General features: G+C 41.0%; 1 protein-coding gene across 1 annotated transcript in view; it reads right to left on the bottom strand.

Moving 5' to 3' along the window:
• Positions 1 to 6,406: 6,406 nt before the first annotated feature.
• Positions 6,407 to 20,786, bottom strand: part of MAPKAPK3 (mitogen-activated protein kinase-activated protein kinase 3) — a 52,971-nt gene continuing 38,591 nt past the window's right edge. Inside the window, exons 3-10 of the mRNA XM_009278498.2 lie at positions 20,700 to 20,764; positions 18,436 to 18,515; positions 16,522 to 16,648; positions 14,949 to 15,024; positions 14,645 to 14,769; positions 12,502 to 12,587; positions 9,718 to 9,798; positions 6,407 to 8,221 (exon numbers count right to left, since the gene is read on the bottom strand). Coding sequence (XP_009276773.1) covers positions 8,063 to 8,221; positions 9,718 to 9,798; positions 12,502 to 12,587; positions 14,645 to 14,769; positions 14,949 to 15,024; positions 16,522 to 16,648; positions 18,436 to 18,515; positions 20,700 to 20,764 — 799 coding nt within the window. The 3' untranslated portion in view covers positions 6,407 to 8,062. The remainder of the gene's footprint in view (positions 8,222 to 9,717; positions 9,799 to 12,501; positions 12,588 to 14,644; positions 14,770 to 14,948; positions 15,025 to 16,521; positions 16,649 to 18,435; positions 18,516 to 20,699; positions 20,765 to 20,786) is intronic.

Here is a 20,786-nt window from a genome sequence, read left to right as displayed (position 1 = left end):
ATGTGTGTGTGTGAATGACTATAGATATGCTATGAAAGCAAACAATATTAACAAACTAAAGTAATCACTTATTATTACTGAGTTCCTGTTAGCCAGGCATATAGTTATTTTAACTTGAGATGACGGAAGCTTCAAGTGATAGCACCAGATGCCTTATGACACAGAGTCGTGTACTTTTGGAGCTAATGATTGCTTACTAGATAGTTGTTCCAGGATCCTCGAGGAACAGCTTAGAAACTGACTTTGTGCAGGAACGACAAATTAATCGAGAACACATTTGATAGCTCTACCGAGTGCCAGCCAAGGTTTGAGCTGGATGCAGAGAATCTATTACGAAACAAGGAGGCAGACCTAGCTGAGTCACTTTAAATCAGGAAATTCAATTCCTTCCTACTCCTCAGATTTTAAATATCCTATAGCAAAAAGCTTCAATAGGATTTTTTTTTCTTCATGTTTAGAGAAGAAACTGAAATACTGCAGTCAAGTCTCTCTAAAGGAAGTACTCATGACCTCCAAAAAGTGTAAAATACATCAATCTAACAAAATTAAGAAGAAAATCAAAGGATTAAAAGGAAGATAACTAGTCCATCTCATTTTACTCTTTGTAGTTAAGTGAAGTATTCCACACAAAGACTTAAAAGCCAGGAGGAGGAAATAAAAGTATTTCTGCTCTAAGTGGCTACTTCTCAGTGAGATAATGTACAACCAGCACCCAGAGATTTTGGAATAACAGTTCTATGACCCAGGACACTAGCATGGTGCTTTACAGAGTTGATTGGAAAAAAGCTTAACTTCCACGGGAAACGGGATTCTAAAGTAACAATTTCCGAAGAAATTTAAACACGTTTATTCTGAATAAAGCTGAGAAACAGCAAAGGTTATAACATCCTGTGCAGGAGTTGAAAGGGCTGATGGCTCTACTTACACCCCCCCATTCACCACAGCACCTCGGATATGAGAAATGATGTTGGAGGAAGTGCATCAACCTCTGGGAGAAGTCTCAGCAAGGCAAGCTCGGCAGAGCTGCTCGCCACACCATCATGCAGGGGACTTCTATGACTCTGAAGGGAGACCAGCATCCTTTTGGGTTATCTCTAAAGGAGGCACTCATAAACACTGGAGAGTATACCCACAGCCCATTCTCAAACAGTAAGAAAAAGTATTAAGTTCTACTTGGGTTCATTTCTTTGCGGAGGTCTTTTATTACCCTCAGAGGGATATCTTTCCTACTATTACCCATTGCTTGGAACTTTCCTCCTTAGCATTTTACATACAATGTGGCTTCTTGTTTCCTGCCAGGTAGTGGGATTCCTTGAAAATCTTCCAACACTTTACACCGCTAAAAGAAGGTCAGAAATAAGAGAAGAGGTGGTACAACTGTAATTGAGCCAAAAACTGTATCACAGAAGGTTAGCTTTGAGACAACTGATTAGATTTTTACTCAAGACAAGTGTCAAACTGTCGTGGTCACAGTGATGAACTGCAAGATAGAAATGCAAAATCTCTGAAAGCAAAAAAGAAAGTTAACTTCACCTTGACAAGGTTTCTGCAAGCAGAAAGGGAGCTCACTCAGGCAACTTTGGGAGAGCAGAACTTAATCTGCAAAGCGTATTTGTTCAGTTATTAGTTGCTCTGAAAAAAGGGCCATTTACTTGGTATACTAACAGCATTTACTCAAAAGTCTCATTTATAAACATCAAGCTGAGCCTTGCTTTAGACTACCTCAGAAAAAAAATGCAGTCTGTATTGTATATCTATCTTTAGGGAAACATAATTATTTCCGAATTCAGAAACTGCTCCGAGTTGGAGCAGCAGCTAATATCCTAACCAGAATTTCCTTGACCATTACTCAAGAGGTAGCATTTTTATTTTAAAAAAAACTTAGTCCTCCTCCCCCACCAGTATTTCTCTTCTAACACATTCCATTCTAATTTTAGTCTTTTGAGAAGTTTCTTTTCCAGACCAACCCACTCTTTTTCACATTTAAATAATTTTCAGTTTTTTTAAAGAGCTCAGCTTTAGCAGGTGTTTCAGTAGCTAAGCAATAAGAAATCTCTTGAGAACATATTCCATGTTTCCCAAGTGGATTAGCCTGGAAGTTTTGGGAGAACAGTGTTAGGCAAAATAACCTTGCCATTTAATTTCAAAACTGGAATAAAACTCTTAAGAAAGACAAAAAAGACAAAAAGACACACACCCCAAAAAGAAGCACTTATGCTCACTGTTAACAAATAAAGAAGGTGCAATAAGAAACAGTTGTTACTCTAGCAATAGCAGTAATTAACTTGAATGCAGTAAAATTCAATAGAAATAAATTTAGAAGCTTAACATGGAAGAAAACAATGCAACTCCTCCTTTTTTGAATTATTCAGCTTCAGTGCAGCCCCAGGACCAAGAATGCTAAATGGTTTGCAACCACGGACCAAATAAGTACATTTCAGTGGCTAACAGTGGAAAAAACCCAGCATGCTGTCAAAGCAGCAGAGACTTCACTAGTAATTTGGGCTTGCAGCCCCACGCAGCTAAAACATGTTTATTATCAGATCCGGAAGCTGAACTGAAGCAAGGTCAAGATACCCGTATACTATCTTCAAGTATTACCCCTCTTCAGACAAAAGATAGCCTGGCCCTTCATGTCACCTCCAGGTATTTGAAAGCTTCATTTTTTCTCTTTTGGCTTCTGGAAGCTAAAAAAACCCTGCAGTACATTTCAGCAATTGCTTCTTTTTGCAGTCTCAAGTAGCATGAGGAAACCCACTGACAATGATGCCTCCGTGCCTCTATGCAGTTAGAGCAGACCTACGAGATCTTGGCACCTGGTAGATTCATAAGGCAGGAAATTTTGAAATAAAGTTAATGCTAGGCATCATTTACAGATTTACCAATACAGGTGTTCACCTATAGTGACAGGGTTCTCTTCCACATTTCCCTAGAGTGCAGGAACATCCTCCTCCTCCAGTGGTAAAAAGGACGAATAAAAAGTTGAATCTATCCTGCTATGTCTGTACAGCGGTAGCACCTGGAGTAAAAAAAATAAGCTGGAGTAGAATACAACAGCAGACATTTCTTATCTTATTCTTCAACATGACATATCATCCCCCATTTCTACTCGCTTTGCCTGATTAAATTTTTCTAACCACACAGACTAAGAAAAATAATCCTATTTTAAAGCTGTACTTAATACTCAAAAAGCATTTTCTTACCTGGTGCAAACACTTAAGGGAAACGTTTCTTCAGCAAATGTTATGACCTAGGAGTGCTCTAACCTCAATTTTCCATATGTGAGATGCATTTAACTATGTACCTGAAGTAAACTTGCTTCTTGGCCTGCAAGAATTTTTAACAATTTTTTTTTTTTGAGGTTTCAAGTATGTGTTCTCTGTCTTCCAAGTTTGCTTCCTTGTCTTCATCCTGTTTAGGCTCTCTAAAAGAGAATTAACTATGTTCATTCTGTTATGCCAGCTCCACTACTGAGAACAGCCAGGTGAAGAGGGAAAATACTGGAACCTAGGAAAAAGAGAATTCTGGTATTTCCACAAAAAACCCTCTAAAACTTGTACTCTTGGAAGAAAGGAGTTCTCCCACATGTAAATTCATTCCCTGCTTGCCTTCACTCCCTTTGTCCCTGTGGTTTGGTAGTGAGCGTGAAAGGGCACTGGTGAATAAGCTGGGGTGCGTCCTCAAGGACAAGTTTTCCTCCCATTAAGTAGAGCTGAGCTGGCTCCCATGGCTGGCTTCATCCTTATGAAGCATGCAAATATATCAAAGCAGCTGGACATAGATTAACATCTCTTCCCTACCTTTAACACAGGTTTAAAATAGTACATGTACTTATGATTACATGCAAGTAATTAAAAGCTTCAGTTCTCTCCTCCTCACTTAATCTTCCTTTTCTCAAAAGTGCCTTTGTCTAAACATGGGCCAAATAACGTCTGAATTGAAAAGAGGACGGGAAATTAGATCAAACTGAGTATGTAGCATTCTCATTATCCCTCATGTCAGACAAGTCAGAAGCAGTTACATAATTGGGCCTCTAGACTCTAGGCAGTGAAGTGTTAAGAGAGAAAAGCAATCCCAGGACTGCACGCTGGGTTTTGACAAATAGAAAAACACCGAAGTAGGCCAAGAGCTTACCATTAGTTTTTAATTGTACCATGTCAAAAAAAGGTTCATCGTATGGCACACGGTCAAAGAGCTAAGGAATTGTGTAGTGCAAGAAATGGTAAAGTGAGGAAAGGAATTTTACCTGTGCTTGTGTACATCCTTGTGTGTGAATCAGAGAAAGTACACTTGCCAGTGAGCAAGCAAGAATGCATGTGTACAAGAGGAGTACAGTGCAGAGAAATACAAGGGGAGGCAGCGGCCCATAAGCAATTGCTATGAAAAGGAATGGGGGTGGGGAATTGTGCACAGCCCTTTTTTAGCTTCTGCTGTAAAAAATAAATAGACCTTTTAATCTGTGTTCTCCTCGAAGCCTTCTCTATTGACCATTCATTTCTTCTTTCCCTTCCCAGCTCTTTACCTCCTCTATATGGCTGATGAATATGCAAATGCATAATCAGTTCTATAATAGCCTATCCTTTCTAAAAAACAGGCTATAAATTTGGATCCTAAGCAGCAGGTTCTAAAGAGACCATTATACTATATGGCTGGGGGAAGAGGCAAGACCCAAATACCACCACTAGCACACCAGAGTTCTTTATAATGTGTGTGAATGCAGCTAGAAGGCGGGCCCTTCTTATAAGAGAGCTAGCAGCCAGAAAGGAAAGATCTTCTGCAAAATGTACACATGAATCTCATCACAGGCTCCCGCAGGGCACAGCGCACGTGCTAGCAACAGGCAGTGCTCCCTGCAGCCTTTGGCAAGAACGCTAATGTGACACAGGCCCCGAGATCCCGTAGGTTTTTGTTTGAATTGGTGCCAGCTACCGGAATTGCGGGAGCTCTCGGGAAAGCCCCCTCACCTGGACGCTGATGGAGACGCGCAGGTGGCCAGGCCTGGCCAGGCCCAGCGCGTGAAGCGGGGCGCCGCGGGCAGCAGGTGGCGCCGCGGAGCCGGGGCGGGGGGTGCTGCGCTGCCAGCGCCTGCACACGCTCACACGTGCGTGTAAGAGTCTATATACACGTATGTGTGTCTACATAGACACGCAAACACCACGGCCACCCTCACAGCTGCTGGGGGAACGTCTGCACCCCCCGTGAGGGGTGACAACAAGCACAGCCCCCAGACCTGGCCCCTGGCAGGTTCTCACAGCTCCGGTTGACTCGGGCACGGTTAAAACAAGACCAGAGCTCTTATACCCCGCTCCCATCGTGTTACAGAAGACAGCTGTGTTACAAGCAGGACAGCAGTTTGAGGGTCCATACGTTGCACGTCAGCCGCTTCCCAGCTCCCAAGGAGTTGCCTCCTTTCTTCTGTAAAATAAGCATAAACAATTCTGTACAACACTTGCATACACTTCCATGTCTGCCATTTTGAGGCCCTCCTCGGGTTCCCACCAGGCTTTACAGTATTCCTGGATGTTGTCACTGCAGGGTAGAACGCAAGGACTATTAGTCCAAATTTAGTGACGTGGTATTGTCCTACTATACAGGGACTGAAAGCTGCAGGTGCTGTGCCCAAATGCATCAGTTCATCACTCCAGCTTCTGAACTGCAGTGCGGTAAAGACTGGAACCCCAGAGGAAGGAATCGGGTCCAGATGTGCTTTACACTTCCCCATGGAAAACCACTCAGGAACAGATACATGTCTTCAAGCTCCAGACTGAACTGACAAGCAAGACTTTCACAAATATTTGCTGGAAATTGAGAGTTCCTGCTCAAACTTTGGGCAAGACAGAAGCAAAAACGTGGGTTGCAACAGTTTCAATACCACTCTACCCAAGGCAGCCAGGACATCACCACTTTATACACAGGTTGCCCTATTAACTGGGATAGTGGGAGCGTGTATCACCCTGACGGGGCAGAGAGAGGGAAAGGTAGGAGTGATGTACGTAGCACCCTTAAAAAAATTTGGATAAAGGGACAGAAACTTGGATCTGGCTCTAGTCCCAACTGATGCTCCCTGAACACGTCACAACTCTTCATTGTATTATCATTTACAGGTAGTGAATAATATTTGCATAATTCATAGGAGTAATATGATAAAATAAATATATACAGGACATGCTATAGTCAGAGATACCTAGATAAACACAAAATAATTTTAAGATACATCTTTGCAGAGATTGATATTTAAAAACAAACCCCTGTAATCTTAAAAAATGCTCAGTTGGGTAGCCTTTGAATGTGGACATCATTGAACACTTTCCTTCTCTCTTTTCCCATCACCTTCAACACAGATGTACCTCGCAAAGCAATACAAACTCTGCAAAATCTCAACAAAAACAGGGATGACAGGAGGAAGGAATGTTGTAACACGATTTATTACAATCAGTTTATAAAACCCTAGGACCAGTTCACAAAGAAGAATGGAGGTCTCATCCAACACCTTGAAGATGGGAACAGGGCTCCCCAGACAACGTCCAAAGCCTCAAGTTGATCTTTGTTGGAGGTAACAAGATCTATGTGGCAGTCAGATTTGACGATTCAGATCCTCTCTGGAGCCTTGATTTCCTTTTTGTCTTTTAACATTCTTCTGAGCCTATTAACACAGCGGTACTCTGTGTGCCTACCACAAAGCAGTTTTTGCCTGCATCACTGGAAGCACATAATTTTCATCCTAAACTCTGATAATACTTTCACAAATATTTGCTTCACCTCAACTAAAAAAAACCCCAAAATACAGCAAGAGGAAATATTTTGATCACAAAGTAAAACAAATTAGCAAACCAAGGCTAGGATCCCATAAAACAAGAATTAGAATAGGAAAAAAAAACCAATGGGTGGATATACTTATAGGTAATCTCCCTCAGGTGGCGAAAATCTTTGGATCCAGAAACACTGACAAAACACTGCAAATGAAGTAGCACCCTCCCCCCTCCCTGACCCCAGGAAACAAACCAACCCCAGCACTCCAAAATTTGCTATTATCAGCACATCTTAGGCACATGATCTGGAGATAATTACCAGATGGGATGCTGGCAGGCACCAGGGTCCATTCAGAGAACATGCATTTGCCACTTCTTCCCAAATTTCAGAAGTCTCTCTTCTAGAGCAGTCTCTTGTACACAATTGCATGTCCAGTTGCAAGCCCTAGAGGTTGTGGATCCAAGAGGAAGAACAATATTCTCTGCAGGATACTTTCAACTAATTAAATCCTTATTAAAACTCTTCACATAAAGTACCACTTAAATTAAAAACATTACAAGACAGGGATCTGACAGTGGCATAGACACGACATAATGGTTACAGTTTAGAAAACTTACATGTTATCAAATGAGAATCCATGACAAACTCAAATCTTCACGAGACTACATGAAGACTTTATGAAAATGGAAATGTATGGATGCTTTTTCCTGTAACAGAAATAACTGTTTACTGTTTAGGTGATATTCTGTAACTATAGGAGGTAAGGTTGGAAATATTGACTATTACCAATTCTAACATGAAAAGCTGTCCAGATGCATCCATAATAGAACTACACCTGTGCTGCTCATATAAAGAGCAGTGACATTTTTCTCCTTTCTCAGTACTCAAGTTTGAACTACTAAAACGCTCCTAGCAGGACACTTGGCATTTTTTCTATTCCCAAGTTTAAAACAGTAGCAGAAGTTATTCTTGTAGATGGCTGTTAAAGCCTCAGTGCATTAGCACGCTGAGACTGCCTCCTGTTCTCTCCTCTCGTCCGATGCAGTTAAAGCCAAAACAAAAACCCGTAACATTTCTGGTATTACTGTACCTTCCCTAGCAATATGCAACAGAATCATGTCATATACATTAGCTTTTAAAAGCAAAGCCCTGATTCAAGTTATAAAAATGTAATTTTTCACACTGCTCCCTCTTTGCAGGATAGCTTCTTCACGGTCTCATTGCCTTTGTGGTACGGATTGAGTTATCATACTGATTTTAAATTGTTCCTTTTCGTTTTTACCTCCCACCCACAGGTCCTCGGCTTCTCTTGTCATTGGTTGTTGCACCCTGGGGCTGCAGAAGAAGTGCCTGCCTGCTTCTGCTTCTTACGGCGTTTGTTCAGAAGGCGGTTGTTGGATGTTTTCAAGTCTTTGATTTTCACCTGATCATAGTCCACCCTCATGGTAGCCAAAGCACTGGTCATCTCCTCCTGAAACCAAGGAAGCAATTTATTGAAAGCTCTGAGGCAGAGAGCACACAGCCACCCAACACTACTGCCAGGAGATGAATGTACAAAAAGGAACCCTCTGTTACACTACGGCCAGAAATAGCTGAGCCCTTTCTGCTGCACTGGACTATGACTAAAGGCTTCGTTCTACTCATGGACTCATTCAGGAGGAACTATTCACACAGTGTTTCATATGTGAGCAAGCAGGACCACACTCCGCTGGCCTAAATTCCGTGTCCCTATGCCCAGCACTTCTTACTGGCTGGCTCTGGGCCTTCACCAGCTACTGAGCCTGGGCTTCTCATACCAGAGCGCTGCTTTCCTTGCTCTGTTACCAAACTAGGTTAGCAGGAACTAGAATAAAGGAGTCCCCACAAAGCTTTTTAAAAGTACGTGCTTCAAATTCACATGCTTCCTTAGTTTGAATTAATGTTTAAGTGCAGGCAAATTGTAAACTTTTTAATAAGGCTTTGAGCAAAAATCTGCTTAAGTAAATGAATATCTATGCGTTTAGTTCAGGAAAGGAAAAACAATTAAATATTATGGGAACGCTGGTGGCCCAAGGTAATACCTCTGGGACATATGCAAAGCACAAGTATAAGAAGTTCTTGGAAACATGGAAATGAAGAATGCTAAGTGAAACTATCTGTTTGATCTCTGACTCGGGACGCAAATGTTCCCTAGGATCTATGAAATTTTACCATTACATAGTTCAACAGCTGAGACTATACATCAGTAATTTAAATAAAACCAGTAACCAGTAAAATACACTACAGGAATGTTGCAATTATCAAAATGCCAAGCATTGTAAGTGCAAAAAATTCAGAATTAATTGTAAAAACATGCCAAGCTGATAAAGGCCAGCAGGAAAGAGTTAAAGCTTGTAAACAACTTTTAGTCTGCCCTACAGTTTCTCTTTGCAGGAAGCATTCAACTGTCATCAGTACAAACAGTAGGTGAGGCACCTGGTTAGATTAAGGGAAAGACATATTTTTCTCTCCCCTCACTCAATGTCACAACAAGACAAGGCTAAGGTTATTTAATGTTGTTTTACAATACAAGAACAGAGTAGAAAACCAGAATGCAGCTCAACCCTCCCACCCCATCCCCCTACATTTTCATCATATTCTTCACTATAATGAACTTCAAGTTCCCTCAACACTGTCCCTTCTCCTCTGTGGTTACATACACTGGCTCAGCAGGTAGCATCATTAGTAACTTTGATCATAAACATCATCTTTGTTGGTATTTGGCACAGCTGTGAGGCTGTCGGATGAAGCTCAAATAGCATTATTCTTTTTTAAACTGTTACCATATACACTACTGTTCTAACCAGGACTGTTCATGCTTCCCTTGTTTAACATGGTTGTATTCAAAATAGCCATAATCTCCAAGGAACTAAGCATATGCAGAGAAGCCAGCCCGTCTAATCTCTTATCAGACTTGACTTCAAGAAATCTGAACTATGATTGACTCACTTTAACTTCATCCCAGTGGTCTTTATCCTCTTGCAGGACCCGTGCAGTATGAAGAGGAGTTGGTGGCACTGCCATTGATCTCTGAGAAAAGGGAAAAATACCAAAAGAAGTGTTCTGCAAAATCACATTTGGGAAGTGACTGCTTGCTCTTTTATGTTTATGAAGGGCACAGAAGTTTATCCAACATCCTTCAGTGGCCCTCATTATTCATGCTTTCAATCACTCAAGCTGATTCACGTGTGAGGTAGAAAAGGACTACAGTCCCCACACGACAGTATCTTTAAAGAACAAAAGGAGACAAATCAGTGCTGAGTTTGTTTCACTCTGCTCCCTTCCAGTCCAACCAATAACCCTGCGTTGGGATAAATTTTTATGTACATTTTCGCTTTTAACTGTCATTTCACTATTCATTAGTCAATGTTTTGAAGTGGTTAATTTGACCTTTATCTTCTAGGATTTGTCGTAGGAGACATTTTCTTGTACATACACATTAACTGAGATTAGCAGTTTATCAGATCATAAGTGTGCCCCAAAGAGGAAATTATACTATTATTCAGAGTAAGGCACAGTTCAGAAGACAATGCATCGCTTGAGATGCTCTTCCACATAAAATTGAGATCTATGCTCACCTGCCATGAAAGATCAGTAGATACTCTAATTTGAAGTAAGGTACAATTTCTAAAGCATGAAGCACAGTTCCCTAGCTAAATTCAGCAGAATCATAGCATTTCTCGCCAGTCCATAACTCAAACTATAAATTCATATTTTATCTCCCTTATGCTTTCTACTCAAACTTGCTGTCTATTGCTGTGGCATCCTACACCAGATGCAGCTGCATGTCAACAAAGTCTAAGGAGATCCCTGTACATGTCATTGTAAATTAAGCATTACATTGGAAGCAGTGCTTATACTCCACCGAGTTAACAGCACCACTGCAGTAGTTACAGAAGTGGAAGCAGAAATCATGACTCCTGCATCCTCTGGAAAAGGACCCTAGCTGACCAGGGTATAGTTTTATCAAGTACAGCTGGGAGGAGGGAAATGGAAAACCAGTAGACTGGCTCTAGTGGTATCCCTGAGCAGGTGTTGAAGTTGCCCTTCTATCTGCTGTGAGCTACTTCTCATTAAATAAATCTTATCTACAAGCTAACTAGAGGATTATGTGCTCCACGTAAACTGACAATTTTTGCATAGTCCACAATAATACTTCTGCCATCCATCTAATTAAAAAAAAAAAAAGAAAAAAGAGGAGAGAATACCCTCCTCCACTGTTTGTGCAAAGCATCTCCCCATACACATTCCCACTTAGGGATTTAGGAAAAGAAATGAAAAACACAGACATTCACTATGTTGGACTTTCCCTCTCCCTCCCTCTGCCTCATGGGAACAATAGGTTCAGCAGAAAAAAATGCCAATCTGCAGCTCCTAGAGCATGCTTCTAGGAACGGTATTCTAGCACGGCTCTTTGGTGCAGCAGAGTCTATAGACCTTGTCTCTAATCTCCTCCTTATTAATTGGTTATATGCATATTTCAAGTAACATGTGTCGCTGTAGGTGGTAGCTTCCTTAGCTATTAGGCACTCATTCCGTGAAATTCACTGCCTGCTGACTTCTGGAACACCTCCTTCTTGGGTCTTCAAACACTTAAAGCTGGCGGTATTTATTCTGAACAGTGATTACATTTTTATTTGGTTAAAAAAGACTTAGAAACATTGTCTAGGTTCTGTTCCAGTTCTACAGAGTCTTTGTAACCTTAATTTCTCAGCTTTCACAACTCTAAATGAAGACATCTATCGACTTCATCAGGATGTTACACAGCTACATTTCTGTATGATTCTAAGGGCTTTCAGATCTTCAAACAGGCATTATAGAAATGCTGACTATTAGTCATACCTCTGTTTCTGCCCCTTCCTCTGAGGATCGGCATACACAGAGAAAGCACTGTGAGGGAATAGGGCATTCTACAGTACAAGTGATTCTGTTCCTGGCTGATGATTTTTTGGGCAGCAAGAACAAGACCAGTGTCCTTTTAGGCACAAATGTGAGAAGTATAATCTATTATTTTAAGTGACACCTACGGAGCAGAGATGATATCCTGAAACTCAGCCTGGTAACTCCTGGGATTCTTGTCTCTTGTTTGAAATAATTAATATCGTACCATTAGAGTCTTTTTTCTTTTTCCCCAAAAAGTATTTTTTAAGGGAAAGTAAATTCAACCAAGTCATAGAATGAAACCTGAACTGGAACCATTAATAGCTCTCTGTACCACCCTATCTAGCAATCTCTTACAGGGCACTAAGCCGAGACCCTTGCTCCTCCCCCACGCATTTCCAAACTCTGCCAAGGATGAGAATTCCCACTAAGCATAGGACCGTGTTCACAGTAACACAGCTATGCACAATGGTGCCTGAGACCACTAATAATAGCTCTCTTTAAATCCTGCACCGATGAAGTAAGTATATAAGTTTATTTTTATATTTTTAAAGAGAGTAACACATGCATATGCTGCAGAGTCAACAGTGACTGCCTGCTCACAGAAGATATAGATACATTTGGCTTTTGCTTCCAAGGACGCTATTGTGGGTGTCTCTCTTTGTGTGTCCTCTGGTAACACCAAGAATTGTGGTTCTACAGGCAGATGACCCTCTGTGGAGGGCACAGTAGGTTAATTAAGTTATTAACAGTAATCATCATCCTTCTCTTGCTGTGCTTTGTGGAGCTACATGTAAGTTCTGCAAGTAAGAATTCATCTTGCTACCTTGTAAAAAGAGATATGAAACTCACGTTAATCCAAGGGTGATTCATAAATTGAGAAACTGTCATCCTCTCTGTTGGGTCAGTCTTCAGTAAATGGCGAATCAGCTGTTTGGCTGAAAAACAGGACCAACATGGCATGTTGTAGTCTACTACTGCATTCCCAAATAACTTTGAGAACACAAAGACCTGCTGAATGAAGGAAGATAATTTTACAGACCTCAAAACACCTTAACACGGTAACAGCAATAGGTAGAAGCCATGTACAGTGTGGTAGGTTATGAAGTTTAAAGAGGCAGAACATGAAAACATCCAAAACAAGAGGTAAGAAGGAAAGGCAAAGGATTGGGGCTTCCATCTATGCTATCTACATCACCAAATCAACTGTTTAACTGTTTTGAGAGCAAGAACTTGAGAAAAAGAGAAACATAGGAACAGGAAGCTGCCAAGCTGCCTGTCTGAAAGATGGCAAGAAGCTTGGCATTATGGACTGAATGAATGCATAAGCTGATGTTTTGAGAAATGACAGAAGACAAAAACTAGCACAGGCTGGGGGGGGCAATAAAACTTCTCTTTGACAACTGAGAGGCCACTAAAAGGACAACAAAGTCAAAGAAATTGATTGCACGAACAGGCTTTGTAACAGCTTTCTGTGAACATGGTCTCTGCCAAAGCAAGAGTACTAAGTAACTGAGATAAGAGATGATGAGAGTCTGGACTGGACAAGACTTTCCTTAATGCAGGTGGTCAGACAGGAAACACTACATCCAAGGGATGTTGTTTAGAAAGACTGTAACATAACTTCCTTGGGGGAACCTAGAAAAACTTCTGAATAAAAGTTCTCTTTTAGAAACTTGATGACTAAATGCTTGTAAGAAGCTGCCAGAAGTACAAGTTGAGACTTTAGTTTGTCAAGAGAGGCTGCAAGGGAGGTTTACAGAAGAGATTACCTGGAGTCTAAAATGTACAAGGAAAAAAAAGGAGGGGACCACAAACAGAGCCCATTAAGATGATTACAGGAAGCTGGTGGGGAATTTAGAGGAAGCCTCCATAGATGATTAAATGAAGGAATGATTAAAGAAAACCATGATAAGAACAGTATAAAGGAGGGCAAAAAGAAGCTGTCTGCTGAAGGCGCCTGATCAGCCTAAAAGAGTGCACATAAACTAGCTGATCTTAATAGGTTCAAAGGCAGAGGGCACCTATCTTCATTCAGGCAAACATACAGAAACCCTACAGATTTTCCAAGCGAATGTTCTCTCACTAATCTCCCCTAGCATTTTAATAACTGCTGTAATATGAACAAGACAAGACCCAAGGCAGATGAAATATTAAGCCAGCAACCCATAGGTAAACCATCTTCCTTATTAATGTTCGGTAGTCCATGCTGCACACGCAACCATGAGATCCAATGAGCGGTTAAAGTGCCACAGATCACAGTATTATCCAATGATAATTTGTTATTGCTAAACAGCAGACAGTAATATGATGCTAGCAACAGCAATATAAAGGGCTTGTTAGAAAAAAAGATGTGCTCAGAGGTTGCTGACCTTTCTCTCTAATATGATGGGCAGGTGAGACTTCCAGCTTATGAGACTGTCAGAATAAGAGGGAATCAAAAGCATCCACTTTCAGGACACTGGTTTGAGCCCATCCAGGTCACAGCTGAACAGCAGCAGCTTTTGGTCAATGACTTATACAAAATAAATTGTTGACCTTGATTTAAGTGGTGGCTGGCAAGTTCCCACATCACAAAAAGCTAGCATGAAAACTTGCCATCCTTGCTGGCTGTATCACCAAGGAAGGAAAAGAGTGAATGAGTTCTTAAGACAGTTTGCCTTTCTTCCAACTCAGCTTGCATTGCAGCTGTCCTGGCAGTCTCCTTTCTCAGGATTAAAGACTTTTGTTTCCACAGGGTTTAATCTCGGCATTCACTAGCACTAGCTGGAATTTGAAAGAAAGTTTTCAGTAGTCATTTACTTTCTGTAGTACTTAGGTTGCTGGCTAGTGTCTGAGTTCCCAGTCGTTCTCTGTATCACCTTACAAAGAATTGATTTAAATTCTAAAAAGAAGGGAAACAAAATCTAAGACAGGTTTTTAGAAATAGTCTCTTGTAAGCACTCTACCACTGCACACCATGCACATACTCATCAGTAGCAGTGAGCATTGTTACCTTCCTCTGATACTTCAGCCCACTCTGGATTGGGAAACCCATATTGCCCCATCCGAATTCGTCTCTTCATCCCTGGAGAAATGGCTTGACCAGTGTTTGAGTAGAATGGAGGGAACCCACATAGGCTGTAAGAGTGGACAAAACAACTCTTATAACTAGGGAAGTCCTTTCATCCCTTAAAAAGTCCCATACAAGCTTATATTCTTTTGCAGGTTACATGATCCTAGTGACTAATTACTTCTAAGTGCAGATTTAATACGATGTGTCCTTTTTCCGTTCATCAAGCCTCTTTCCAAATACTTACAGAATATATGTGATGACACCCAATGACCACATGTCACATGATTTGTCATATTTCTCAGGACCAAGGACTTCTGGGGCTGAAGAAGATTAAAAAACAGATATTAACAGAGTACCAGATATCTCCTTTCTTCTCCATCACCTTATAAGTAGCAGCACACTTCAACAACAAATATTGGAGGCATTAAAAATTGCAACTCACTGCAGTAACTGGGTAGTATTTTCTATTGACAAGTTCCTAAATACATCTAATATAGCTTTAAAAAGGAGGAATGGAGCTGGCAAAACGCCCTACTCTTCACCTTAGTGTCTCTCTGCTCAAGAGAGTACTAAGATTACAGAAAAGCAGAAGGAGCTATAGCTAAATGTGTACAGGGAGACACTGCACTGAACAGGCAGGAGCATATGTTCCAGAAATCAGAACAGAAAGGACCTACTTGAGTTGTGATAAAATTTTGATCGGTACCTGGGTAGAGTGTGTTTAGCTCCAGCAACTACAGAGCAATGTCATTTTCTTTGGCCTCCAGAGCATTACATTTTTTCACTAAGTAACAAAATTATAGAGAGATACATTTAGAGGGCATTTTTTTTTTTCCCCTGGGGCAGGTGAACTGGCAGGGAGCTTGATTTTGTAAGGAAAATGATTCTCTAAACATATGAGCAATCATGCGGGTTTATAAAAAGGTGTTGAGAAGGGAAATGTCAGCCTGTTTGTATACAAATCTAAGGGCATAAAAACATATATGCGTAAATTCCTTAACATTTTATCAGTAATTCCAGCTAAAAAATATAGAAGAAAGCATCAGAAAAAAAAAATTGCTATTGTAATTCTCTGCTAACAATGAGTAACAGTATCTTTCAATACAAAAAACTATAAAAACTTACATGGTAGAAGAACTAATTCTTCCAAAAAATCAAGCCCTTTTTCCTCCAAAGAAATTCCACGCGCAGACTGCCTCAGTCATACCATATGATGAATGACTATTAACTTAAAGACCAAAAGGGACATACTCTAAAATGAGTGCATAAAGGACAGTCTACTGTGGCATTCATTACACAGTGCTCTGTCTTTGGACAAAATGCAGGCTAAAATTCAGTTGTGATTAAGTGTTTTATTACTTAATTCTTCCATTTGCCAGCTTTAAGAAGCTTTACAGCTGAGGCAATACTCTCCCTGTTCTCTTTTATTGCATTAGTTAAGCTAAGGGAAGTTTTGCGAGGAAACACCCAAATAATCATGAAGCTGAGTTCAAATTATGGCTTTTATCGCATCATTCAGAGGAAACATCAGGATTACTTCAAGTGTAATCAGAAGCAACATGTTCTCTCTTCTTGATCCTCATTTGCATCCCCTGTTAAGGCTGTTTCCTCTGCAACCAAGGAAGAAAGCAGGAGCACTGAAATGTACTGGAACCAGACTAGGTTTGGGTTGGATGCCAGTTTAAATTCTGCAGGCTACCTCTTTGCATTACCTCCACAGTAGAAGATTTCCCATCCATTCCTACAGTCCACAGGCCCACTATAAGGGGAGGGATGACAGACTGAAACACAGAAGAAATGCATCTTGGATAACTTACCCACATAATAAGGAGTGTAACAGGGGGTCTGCAGCGCATTTTGTACAGTGGTTTCTTTGGCAAAGCCGAAGTCTGTGAGTTTGAGTACAGCATCCTTCTCTTTAGATGTGTAAAGCAAGTTTTCAGGCTGAAAGGCCACCAAGAGAAAGGATAAACTGGACAATGAAGAGATGTCTCTAATGAGCTGAAAGGTCAAACCATTCCCGCTTGCCTGGATCACCACCAACATCTGGGTCTTCTTACTTCTCTCACCCCCCCCACCATACGATGCAGAAAGTTCCCTCCCAACATGTAGCATTTTTGCCCAGACTAAGGATCAACATCCTTCTCAACATGGTATTTAGGAGAGCAAATCACAAGGCTCTCATCAGGTCCAACGGGCATCAAGTCTGGCTTCTTGAACCTCTCTCTAGTTCACTGCACTTACTAGGATTGTTCTGTCTGATCAACACCAGTTGATCTGACAGCATTCTGTACCGCACTCAAGTAGCTGAGGTGGAAGACATGAGAAGTCATCAGCCAAACTCTCTGTGAGCAACTGACATAACTCCATCAGAATTAACTGATGCAGACACAGTCTCCTCCCTGCTCCCCCTCCTCCTCTGTCTCCTGGAACCTCAGTTAATTCCACTCTTGCTCCACACTCCATAAAGGCTCTCCAAAACCAGAAGTGGCACAGAGGGAAGTACAAGCTCTCATGCACAAGAACAGGGACAACAGCACATCTCCAGAATCTGCAATTGTTTGAACTTGTTTCCAGTTTCCCAGTCATAAGGAAGCTACATCCTCTCTGATGCTAGTGTTTAGGGACATATAGAAGAAGGGCGGGCTTGAAAGAAAACAGGATTTAGGATCTATTAAGCAATTTGAACCGTTTCTATGTTAATTCACTGAGTGTGTGTAGGTGGTGTTTGGGGCTAAGTGCTTCAGTTTCTGTGCTGGTGATAGGCAATGGCACATAGCTCCAGAAAAGTGAATAGATTTTTAGTCTCTGAACTGTTAAGTCATTCTCCAGTTCCTACCTAAAGAACCCTCAAAACACACCCCTCAGTGATAGCAAGCAATGGCAGTTCTCCCTCCAGCTAAACACACAGAAGCACCTGTAGAAAATTAACAAACTCAGAACTGCAGAATCAATCAGATGCCTCAGTCTATCATTATGTGACCTGCTCTCCAGCACATTCCATCACACTGCTGTATCACTGCGCTAGAAATGCCTTGGTGCAGCTATCTTGTCTTCGCTTATGCTGCGTGCTTTACAGAATGAAAACAAAATACAATACTACAAACCCTGTCAAATCTCTACAACAAGATTTGGGTACAAGCTTTAGCTAATAAAACATACTGTTCCACATGGTAGTAACTGAGATTTTCCCAAATATTTACATATACTATTAAAGTGGGTTGGATGCATGGAATTGGTATTATTCCTCCCATATATGCAGTTTCTCCTGTTTCTGAAGGGGGGTTTGGTGTTTGTTTGGCTTTTTTGTTTGCTTGTTTTGTTTTTTTGTGTGTTGTTTTTTTTTTTTTTTTTTAGGCAAGTATGATTCCAAAACCAACTAATAAAGACTGTACATAGAGGTATAGCATCTAGTGTAAGTTCACTTCAGGCAGTGTTATTTTTTTGTTAATTAACTGGATTGCAAGTTGGTAGTACCTCTTTAACTAACCATCTGACTACTACCAGATTCTTCTGCATTCTGTACACAACTGGAAGGCATTAGCACACATGAATACTCTGACCTTTGACTAGTTGCAAACTAGTTGTGAACAGATCCCTTCTCACACTGGCAGAGGAATAGAAACACTTCGACCATCTGATTGTACTCCTAGTTCTATTTCAACCACCACTGCCCATTTATTTTCTGCCTTAGGCTCTTTTCTCCCTGACCACACACCTTCAGGCCTCACCTTGACGTCTCTATGGGCAATGTTCATTGAATGCAGATACTGGATGGCTGTTCCGATGTCTCTCATTATTTCAGAGGCCTCTATAAATACAATTTTAGAGAAAGGTCACATTAACATTCCCACTGTAATTCAGGGACATGCTTGGGAATGCTTATGACTTACAAACAGCTTGCTGGAATATAGGGCTAGCGTCAAGACTAGAAAACCTAAAATTAGCCCTAACAGCTGTGTTTTGGTTTTGCAGGCAACCATACCCCCCAATTCCCCGGCTGCTCAGCCCTCCTCCTGAGCAGGCACTGCAGCTGAACAGTTGAGACTCCTGCTTCTTATAAGCTTGTAAATTGATGCTTTAATTTGCTCACCAGAAAAGCAGCAAGAGCAGAGCAGGTACACAAGCAACATGCAAGACTGGAGAAAGGAGCCCCAACCAGGACATATCTCTGATTGTCCAGGACACGTCCTTTGTTGTCCAAGACAGAAGTTTAACTTTCAGCTTCTAGTTCAGGGGTAATATGAGGATCTAACAGATTTTCTAAAAATAGAGCAACATAACAATATAGTAATTTTAGGATAGGTCACATCTTCATTCCTCACTGTCTTCAGAAGTTTTTCCTCAGGAGAAACAAAATCAACAGTTCTATTTTGCAAAGCCCAAACTGCCACCTTTGAAATAGTATGTTTCTAAAATTTAACATAACCCCAGTGGGAAATTCTAGTGATGGTGAGCTGCCTTGCAACAGCAGTACTCTTGAAGCCTGGAAGAGTTCAGTTACACAGGGAGAGGTTTCAGAGCAGGGAGGAGTGACATTCCCATTGTACCAAATGAGCATTATATTACATCTCCACTGACAGGGAAACGGAATTAGCAACTTCAGCCTGATCCTCTGTTTTCTGCATAGGTAGAAACCTCAGCTGCAGCAGTGAGAAAGTAGAAATTATTGTAGTGTAACCTGGAATCCTTTTTCGTGTGGCTTGAGACTGAAATTACACAATCTCAAGCAAGGACAATCAGAAGGCAGAAACACTCATCTTCAGGGAAAACCTTGCACAACCTCCTCCTTCCTGGCCCAGGCCAAAAACCCTGGCTCCTAATGGGAAGCCGTGGCTGATATATAAACAGCCAGTGAACCTGGGGAATCCAGTGGAACAGGACTCATTTATCTCAGGAAAGAATAAAGGTGTTTTTTTTGTTTAACACTCCCAGATGATTTCTGAGTAAGTATTTAGAATGTTATACACTGGTATTTAATGTAGAAAAATCATGGTTTTAGCAGAGTGGAGTCACTAATGATCACAGAACCAGCTTTTCCCCCCGGAATCTTGTATTTTAGAGAGGAACAAATAAAGTTCCTGAAAATGCTTGTTTTCCCTACGTGAGTCTTTCATTCCACTTAAAGGATTCATCCCAGGCTAGGAAACAAAGGATCACAGAATCAAAAAAAGCCTGGCCTCTATACCAGACTTGCAAACCATTCACAGTAATTTACAAGCTCAGGTGTGAGTTTTTCTTCTAATTGTTTTGTCACAGTGCTAGTTACAAACACTAACATTTTTGCTCTTGAGAAGAAACAAGCTCTTGTCTGTTGTGAACGAGCAAGGAGAACCAGAGTCAAGCACACCCGTGGTATTCTGCAAATAATAAATAGCAAAGACAATAAAAATGGCAAGACTATTCTATCGCAAGCTGTCACTGACTCATAGTAGCTCTTTAAACTTGCACATAGTCCCTATTATAGATGAGCAGGCTTGTTTACAGTGTGGCTAATAACACTTCCCTTCAAGTAGTACTTTAAAACCCTCGAATAAGAGATGTTTCATCAAATGTGATTTGCTCGTTATATTCATCACCTAACAGTATAGCTGTGTACAGTGATGCTGCTTGAGGGACAGCCAGAAGAGAAATCACAGTAGGAGCTGCGTTGATCATGTTAGAGGTGGACTGGCAGGAGACCAGGGACTAGAGTAACAGAGGCTGCGGTGGTTCAGAAATGAAGAAGCTGAGCAGATTTGTATGAAGAATTTTCCTCTAAACCTTCCACTTTGTGCCTGAACTTGGCCAATTGTGGTAATTCCTGATTTTCAGGAACTTTTAAAAATAACTGTTTAATATGCAGTTGGATAGAAAACTAAAAAGAAAAAGAAATTAAAAATTACAAACAAAAATCATATCAAAGAAAAATTCCTGTAAGGGAACTAAGCAAGGGGACAGAGAAAGGGAGAAGCAATCTTTCACAAACTTTAAAATTAAACTTGTGATTTTTCACCTCTCTCAGTGAAAGCTTGATCTCCTCTCTCCTGGATCCTGCTAAACAGCTCTCCTCCCTCCATGCTGAAACAAAGAACACAAAAAA

The sequence above is a fragment of the Aptenodytes forsteri genome, unplaced genomic scaffold (assembly GCF_000699145.1).
Source record: "Aptenodytes forsteri isolate BGI_AS27 unplaced genomic scaffold, ASM69914v1 Scaffold578, whole genome shotgun sequence".
NCBI lineage: Eukaryota > Metazoa > Chordata > Aves > Sphenisciformes > Spheniscidae > Aptenodytes > Aptenodytes forsteri.
Note: the sequence above shows the minus strand (reverse complement) of the source record. Positions and strands in the feature narration are given on the sequence as shown.